Source organism: Mrakia frigida (assembly GCF_051309035.1).
Source record: "Mrakia frigida strain ATCC 22029 unplaced genomic scaffold BDY24scaffold_8, whole genome shotgun sequence".
NCBI classification, from domain to species: Eukaryota; Fungi; Basidiomycota; class Tremellomycetes; order Cystofilobasidiales; family Mrakiaceae; genus Mrakia; species Mrakia frigida.
Genome location: NW_027481273.1, coordinates 420879 through 428757, shown reverse-complemented (window position 1 = coordinate 428757; position 7879 = coordinate 420879). Strand labels below are relative to the sequence as shown.

Here is a 7879-nt window from a genome sequence, read left to right as displayed (position 1 = left end):
GTCGCTTTGACTTTGGCTCTCGAGCTAGATTTCTGTCGTGTTCTTCTATCTTTTCTCTCCGGCTTCATCTCCATGATTTCTTCTTGCGTTGCCTCGTCTTCTCGTGCTCCTGCCCTGCTCTCGTTTCTCAACCTCGTCGTCCGTCTCGTTCTCCATCTGCTCATCGTCTCGCTCTGCCTTTCCCTCCTTTCCGTTTCTCTCTCAACGGTTCGTGTACGAGGAAAACAATAACGAACAAAACATAGGAGCATACGGTAGCCGGCTTATAGCCAGCTGGGGATATCAAGAAGGAAGCAAAAAAAACGAACCGAAACAACCAAACCAGACCAAGGAAACGAACGAAACGACCCCATCAAACGCAAGAAAGCAAAACACCTCTCCTACACACTCTCCCTCTCTCCCCTCCTCCCCTGAGCCTACGTCAAGCAAAAAAAGCAAAGCAACTCAACTCTAAACGAAGCGACGACGACGACACCGAACCGACTTGACGAGACCCTCAAGCTTTCTTCTTCGCAGGCGTGGGACCGTAACCCGAGGATTTGACGGAGGAGTACTGCAGACCACGAAGGATAGAGAGAGTTAGTTGCGGTGCGAGAGAAAGCAGGAGGAAAGAGGGAGAGGAAGGAGGGAAGAGACGGGAGGGCGAGAGAGACTCACCGAAGGCAGTTTCCCTCTTGGGTTTCCTGACACCGCTGAGGGGATACCTGAGGGTGGACCTGCACGAACAACAGCGAAAAAAAGAGCACACGAAGAGTCAGTTCAACGCTCAGACTCGCTCTCTCGCTCAGCAACCAAACAACAACGTCGAAGACTCGAACCGAGCTCACCTCCCCTCGTCCCCATCGCTCCTCTAGGTCTCCCAATCCCCCTCCCCGTCCCTCTACTTCCTTCTGCTCCTCCTCTCCCCATTCCAGCCCTAACCGTCTGCCTAGCAAGCTCGTCCTCCCTCTCTCGAGCTTTCCTTTCTCGTTCTCGAGCGGCGGCTTCCTCGCGTTCGATGCGATCTCGGAGAGCGGCCTGCTCGGCCTCGAGGAGGGAGGCGAGGTGAGCTTGGTGGGCTTGGGTGTCCTGGAAAGGGAGGGCCAAAGAGGGGTGGGCGTTAGCAAGGGAAGGAAGAGAGAGAGGAGGACGTGGGAGGGACGGGACGGGAAGGGAAGGGAGAGGGTTGAACGGAAGATTTATTGGAGAGTAGTAGTGGAGTGAGTAAAGGAAGATAGAACGCACTGCTTCAGCTCCATTCCAAGTCCTAGACGAAACGAGGGTGGATCGAGCGTTGGTCGAGTCGAGGATGGAGATGTACGTTTGGAGGAGGTGGGCGGTCGTTGTTGCTTGAGCTTGGACTCTCTGCGAAAAACAAAAGCGAGAAGAACGACCGAGTCAGCTCTGAGGTCTACAGTACAAATAGACAGAGCTCCTCGACGGGAGGAGGAAGGAACGAAAGACGCGAAAGCGGGAAGGAAGGGAAGGGTCCGTCCGAGCTCAACTCACCGCATGATAAGCGTTCACCTGCTCGACCGTCTCTATGTACGTCTCAAATACTCCGTTGATCCTCTGCAAGTCGGACAACGCTCTCCTGAGGAACGCTTCCCTCTCTTCTGTGGATTGATGCTGGGGATGGGACGACGAGGAGGAGGAGCCGAGCTGGGAGAGGGAGAGAGGTCGTTCTCCTCCTCCTTCTTCTAATCGCATGGATTCCTCCTGCTCCTCTCGGGTAGCGTTTCGACTCCTGAATGCTGCTGGTGGTGGTGTAGGGTACTCCTCTGCAACAGGTCCTTGTTCCTCCTCTTCCTCTTCCTCCTCTTCTGGAGCAGGACTCTGAACCGCAAACAAGCTGAACCTCGGCTTCGACTTCCCCTTCCCTCCCTTCTGCTTCACGGGAGTCACCTCCTCGAACGACTCCTCTTCCTCGTAGTGCGGTTCCTCCTGTGGTGCTGCGGATGCCATCAACGAAGAAGAAGAGGCTCGAAGGGAGGGTGGGACGGGAGCGAAATCATCGTCGTCTGCGTTGGAGGTGTTTGCGGCGAGGAAGGAAGGAGTGGAGAGGTCGTCGTCGTCGTTGCCGAACGAGAGATCTTGCAGTTGGAGGGATTCGAGGGAGGTGTCCTGAGAGAAGAGGAGACGAGAGGAGGAGGGGAGGAGGGGGGAGTCCATGGTGGATGGGTGGTGGGCGTTGGAGGGGAGGGGAGGGGAAGGGAAGCGGGAGTGAGCTCGAAAGACGACGCGTCGAGGTAAGAGCGGTCGATTCTTAATTTTTCTTTTTTTCGAAGGAGAGGGAAGTCAGTTTTCTGTCCATCAACATGCTCACATCCAACACTCTTCACTCGGTTTCTCTCGCTTCTCGAGAAAACCCTCTTCCGCCCTAGCAACGCTCTCTCTCGCTCGCTTTCATCCAAAAACGTGAGCTCTCGCCTCCTTCTCCTCCTTCAAACCTCCATGCTGACCTTCCCACTTTCTTCTCTCGGCTAGCCATCCTCGCGCCGCTGAGCTCTTAACTCTCTACATCTTCATCTTCGAAGCACAGATCTTCACTCAACCGTCGGCCTCTCTCTCCTCGTCGTCCAAGAAAGCCAACCAAACACCCCTCTCCTTCACTTCTTCTCCGTCCCTCCCTCCTCCTCCTTCTCTCTCTTCTCAAACCACCACCACCACCCTACCATCCCTCTCAACCCTTGAAAACCTGCCTTCGAGCGATGGGTCTTCTCCTCTCGGACCTCTCCCGCTCGTTCGCTTCCGCTCTCGACCTCAACCTCCAACCTTGGGACTTCAACCTTCCACGCTTCCCTCGAGTCGTTTGGCCTCAGGATTGGAGACTTCCGCACTTGAGAGGACTGGAGTTTATGGATCAACGGGCCGGTTGGGGCAGGGAGGGAGTTGGAGTGAGAAGGAGGAGAGTTGGGGAGAGGGAGGCCGGAGGAGGGAGGGAGTTCGTTGACGATGAGCTCGAGGAGGAGAGGCGAGCTCGAGGTGGCAGAGGAGGGATAGCGAAGAACTGGGGATGGAACAAGACCAAGGAGCGAGACCTACCACCACCACCTCCTCGAGAACGACGACTCCTCCAAGGAGAAGACCCCCTGAACGATCTAGCTCGGTACGTCCGTAAAGCTCGAGTCGACCTTGCTGGATTCTCATGGGCACCGTCAATTCTGGCTAGGTCTTCTACTGGCTCGGCGTTGGGGAGAGTGAGGAGTCGACGAACCAGCGGTCACGGTGAAGAAGTGGAGGAAGAAACAGACGAGGAAGCAAGCAGGAGGAGGAAGAGGGACGAAGCGTTCGAGGTGTTGAACTTTAGTCGGATCCAGCCTGTGAGGTTGAAGGTGGTGAAGAGGATGAGGAGTGGGTTGTTGGGGAGGGAGATTGGAGCTTGTGAGTGTCGTAGCTTCTAACCTGGGAGGGAAAGAGGGAGAGAGGAGGGACGCGTTCTCGCAAATCGAAGGCTCACCTCGTCCTTTTTTTCTTTTTCTTCCTTTCCTCTCCTTTCCCTCTCTCCAACCCCCCACTCCTTCCAAACTCGCTCCTACACACCCAGACCTCACCTCCCAACTCCCCTCCACTCCCATCGACCCTCCCTCCTCCGGCCACCCGCTCGTCTTCTCCCTCTCGTCCGAAAAGTTCTTCACCGTCGAATGGCACGAACCCTCCTCCGATCTCGATCAAGCCATCACTTACGTTCAGCAGACTATGCTGGCGACGGCGCTGTCGGTTCTGTGCGTGGTCAGACCAGAGGAGGGAGAGGAGGAGGGACGGGCAAGGGCTGAGGAGTTGGGGTTCTGTGAGTCGAGTAGGTTTTTGAAGACGCGTTTGGGCAGGTGTGTGAGGGAGGGTTGATTATCCGGCGTTGAGGAGTACTGTAGAGCAGGACTGACGAGACGTTGTCTTTGCTCTTTTTTGACGCAACCAGACCAAGCCATCTCGAAATCGTCCCCACTCCCACCTTCAGCAGCCAAAACTCTGGTTCTTCTCGACAAAGCCAACTCAAGGGTTCGACTACTGCTTTTGGAGGTTCAAACACCGAGGGAGAGGGTGTTTGATGAGTTTGCGAAGGAGGAGGTGAGTTCCATTTATCGCTTCTTCTCGTTTCGCTTCCACGCGCCTGACTCTCTCTTCTTTCGCAGCTCAACTTCGAACTTACCGCCAAAGATCAGATTTTTCATCGAGAGTTCCCTCCTCATCCGTCGATCGCTGAGGCTAATGCTTTACAGGCTCATGTTCGTTCTTTTTTTTAATTCTCCTCGACGCGTCGGAATCGATCTGACCGTCTCCGTTCGCTGCTTCGCCAGATCTTCGCTTCGTGTCTCGAGAACCGAGTGATGAACTTCGTTTTGACGGATGTGGAGACTTGGGTGTTTGGGAATGTAGATCCTGCGACGGGAGTGATGCATGTTTCGTGCGTTTCTCCTTCATCTCCTCCGAGCTCGAGCTCGGCAACGCTGACTCTCGACTTTGGGTGGGGTCAGACCAGTGCTGGATACATCTTCAAGGAATCCTACCATCTTTGAATGCTTCATGTCTTTAGTTCTTCGGTCGTTCGATGCTGTGAGTCTCTCTTTCTTCGCCTTCGCTCTTCCTGCGTCTCTGACCTCTTCCGTTCGAATCTCCTTTTTGCAGCGACCTCGCTTCGACGTTCAACATCGTCCCATCCCTCTTCCTACCCGAATCTCACGTCGTCCATCCCTCAAAGAACAGTCCTCTCCGTCGTCGTCGTCTCGCCAACCCTCCCTCTCCTCCCACACTCGATCTCACTCGACTCCGTATCCGCCTTCATCTTCTCAACACTCCCGATCCCATCATACTACTTCAGCTCCTTCTAGACCTCAATCTCGTCACGAACGAGATCTCCCTCCTCTCCCACCGTCTTCCTCACAACGAACGCGTCCTCCAACTCCCATTTTGACTCGGCCTCAACCTCAACGTCCTTCTCCCCGCTCACCTCATCCTCGCCAATACGACGACCCAGAGTCCTACGCCGAGCGAGCTCGACCACCTTACCCTCCAACTCGCTTGGCCACCTCCTCTGTTCGAGCAGGTCCCGCTCCGCCTCCTTCTCGACGCGTCGGACCAGAGGAGGATTCGAGCGACGATCAAGATCGATTCGAGGACGACCATCACCCTCGCAGATCGAGTCAACAAACAGCACCACTCCTTCAGCCTCCTTCTCAACGTCGACGTCGCACTCGAACCCTCCAGGAAGAAGACGACGACGACTGGGACGACGAGGAGCTCGCTTGGGAGCGAGGGAGGGAGAAGAGATATGGCTCCCACCACTCACGTCCTCAGCCTTCAACTCGAAAACCCACCCGAGACTTCGCTCAGTCTCGACGCTGGGAGGACGAGGATTGGGATTCGAGTGAGCAGGAGGAGACGGAGGTTCGAGGAGGGCGCGGTGAGGGATTGAGAAGGGAGGGAGGTTGGGAGGAGGAGGAGAGGGAGAGGATGAGAGGGAAGGGATACGGGAGAGAGAGGGATACAGGAGGAAGCGGGTGGAGTGGTGGTGGTTGGGGTGGGAGTAGGGTGAGATATGACGGGAGAGGAAGAGAAGGGAGGGGAGGAAGAGGTGGGACGTTCAGTTTGCGTGGTGATGGGATGGAGTAGCGTAGAATGATAGGATGACGCGGATCTCTAAAGCGATGCATAGATATCGGCGCTAGTCTTGGAGTCTCTTAGTCGGAGCGAAGAAAAGATAAGAGTCGATTCGGGCGTGAGCTCGACGCGTCGGTCTCTCTCCTTTCGAGCGAGGCGAATTATCGAACCCAATCTATATAAAAACTCAAACCGAGCTCTGAACGATCAGAACATATCTCTAACTCACTAAACTCCCCACTCTCTAGGGCGCGAACGACGTCGAACGGGCCGACTCGAGTCCAACCTCCCCTCCGCTTTCCTCTTCACAGCTCCAAACAACACTCCCTCAACCCCTCGAGCACCTTCACCAACGCCTCCCCCATCCCCTCGTCTCCAATCTTCGGTTCTATCACCAGGAGTCCCTCTCCGCCTTCCTTCCGAGGCTTCGTCCACGATGGCGAGGGAGGACAGGTCTCGACGCGTTCCTCCGGAGAGAGGTGGGCCGTCGAAGGAGTGGTGAAGATGGAGGTGTGGGCTAGGACGTAGGCTGGGTAGACGATTTGGTCGAAGCTGTTCGAGAGAAGGGAGGAAGGAGAACGGGTGAGTCAGGAACGGCGACGCGACGCGAAATGGAACGAGCGTTTCTGCGAGAGGAGAAGGGGAGAGAAGACTGTACGAACTAGTTTGGCGGATCAGTCCAGATCTCTCCAGCTGCAGCGGTTGATTGGGCTCAAATCAGGGAAAGGGACGAGGGAGGGCGGAGCGGGAGTAGCGAGGGAGAGACGAAGGTTGGGCGGGAAGGAGGAGGAAGAAGCAGATCAAAGGCGAGCAAGAAGAGAAGAGTGGTGAGCTAAAGGTGTTTTAGGAAGGGAAGCTTTGAACAGGGCCCTGACAGGGGGTAGGAAAGGTCGGGATTAAAGAGTTTCGTTCCTTCGAAAGCTTGCGGGCTAAAAGGGAGGGAGCGAAGGGCCCAGCCAACGCAATCAGAATGAAACAAGGAGGAGGAAGTTGGAGAGCTCACTTTGGGTGACATAGACTTGACGAGCTTCCCTTCTTGTTTTGAGCGTTTGATAGGGAACTCGAAGGAAGATTCGAAGATCTAGTTGAGCAAGGACCTCCTGTTGAGAGCGAACGGAACGAAGGGTCAAAGTCAGTTTGGTTGGTGAGCTTTGAGCTCAACGAAGGAAGGAAGAAGGACGAACTGGATCCCAAAACAACAAGAATCCATCCAAGATAGCCCACTCCACCTCCTCCCCGAGCTCTTTCTCCCAAGCCTCGACATCCTTCACCAGCTGGAGAGCTGTATCCTCGAACGAGCCAGTTCCAGTATCGCTAGCTTTGTTCATGGCGTCGTGTGAGCGATGCTCGTCGGGGAGCTGACCTGTCTCCTTGAAATGAGCTATAGTCGAACGAAGGAGAGGCCATTCGAGAGCTGTCGCTGGAGTATCCCAATCTTGGAGGTCCGGATAGAGTGGTGAGTAGGGTATATCGCTTTGTGGCTGAATTCGTGGGAACGAAGAGGAAAAAGGAAGTCGTTTGAGCGAGGAGATGAAGCTGAAGGGAGGGAGGATCGAGAGTTGGAAGGACGGAGAACGAACGGGGGCAAAGTCATCTAAGTGGATGATGGTAGAGTTCTTGAGTAGTCGATGAAGGTGTTTAGCGAGTGTGGTCTTCCCACTGTTGCTGGCTCCCCTGGAAGAGACAAGAAGGGAGGAGGAAGAAGGAATCAACCGCCCACCTCCGAGCTGACCTTTTCCCTTTGATACCTCGAGAGAAACTCACCCGACACCTATCAGGACTCGCCGCTTCTTGACACTTGCCGATGACGATGAAATCATGTTCTGGGTATTATTGAAAAGGAGGGGAAGGGGCAAGGAAGGAAGGTTGTGGATGTCGAGAGCTCAACGTCGCCGAAAGCGTTTCAGCCCATTCCCTTCGAGAGCTCTGATGAGCAGCTCCCTGAAACTCTTTTAGAGGCTTCCATCAAAAACAGGGAGACCTCCATCGTCCTTTCCGTTCCCCTCGATGTATCACCTACGCGCGATGCGGGCCGAGAGGAGTTAGTCGTAAGAAAATCTAACGGAAGAGAGTGGTTGTGCAGATCCGTCGGTGTCGTCGAGGAACTCTCCGTCGAAGCTCTCATGCTCTGAGAACTTTCGAGCGACGATCTGCGTCTCGAAACGGGTTGTTGATTCCCACTTTATGATTTGGGAACCGGCCGGCGGTTTTACCATCTCCGAACGCTGCAAACTCTCTCGAGGAAGCGTGGGGGGTCGAGGAGAGACACGTCGTTCTTGGTTCAGAGCTTAAAACCTAGCCC

The 7879-nt window shown here is 55.1% G+C and overlaps 3 protein-coding genes across 3 annotated transcripts; 1 reads left to right on the top strand and 2 right to left on the bottom strand.

Moving 5' to 3' along the window:
• Positions 1-193: 193 nt before the first annotated feature.
• BDY24DRAFT_382705 (uncharacterized protein) lies at positions 194-2177 on the bottom strand. The gene is made up of 5 exons (XM_076639564.1): positions 1489-2177; positions 1225-1344; positions 828-1068; positions 658-716; positions 194-553 (listed from the first exon to the last, which is right to left on the bottom strand). The coding sequence occupies exons 1-5, from the start codon at positions 2149-2151 to the stop codon at positions 497-499; spliced, it is 1140 nt and encodes a 379-aa protein (XP_076498539.1). The 5' UTR covers positions 2152-2177; the 3' UTR covers positions 194-496.
• Positions 2178-2418: 241 nt separating this feature from the next.
• On the top strand, positions 2419-5999 carry BDY24DRAFT_274428 (uncharacterized protein). Its single transcript, XM_076636925.1, has 7 exons — positions 2419-3363; positions 3527-3769; positions 3899-4047; positions 4113-4205; positions 4278-4384; positions 4455-4533; positions 4606-5999. The coding sequence occupies exons 1-7, from the start codon at positions 2691-2693 to the stop codon at positions 5587-5589; spliced, it is 2328 nt and encodes a 775-aa protein (XP_076498538.1). The 5' UTR covers positions 2419-2690; the 3' UTR covers positions 5590-5999.
• Positions 5739-7669, bottom strand: NRK1 (ribosylnicotinamide kinase). Its single transcript, XM_076639563.1, has 6 exons — positions 7342-7669; positions 7158-7251; positions 6762-7058; positions 6581-6677; positions 6240-6270; positions 5739-6129 (listed from the first exon to the last, which is right to left on the bottom strand). The coding sequence occupies exons 1-6, from the start codon at positions 7395-7397 to the stop codon at positions 5883-5885; spliced, it is 822 nt and encodes a 273-aa protein (XP_076498537.1). The 5' UTR covers positions 7398-7669; the 3' UTR covers positions 5739-5882.
• Positions 7670-7879: the final 210 nt, after the last annotated feature.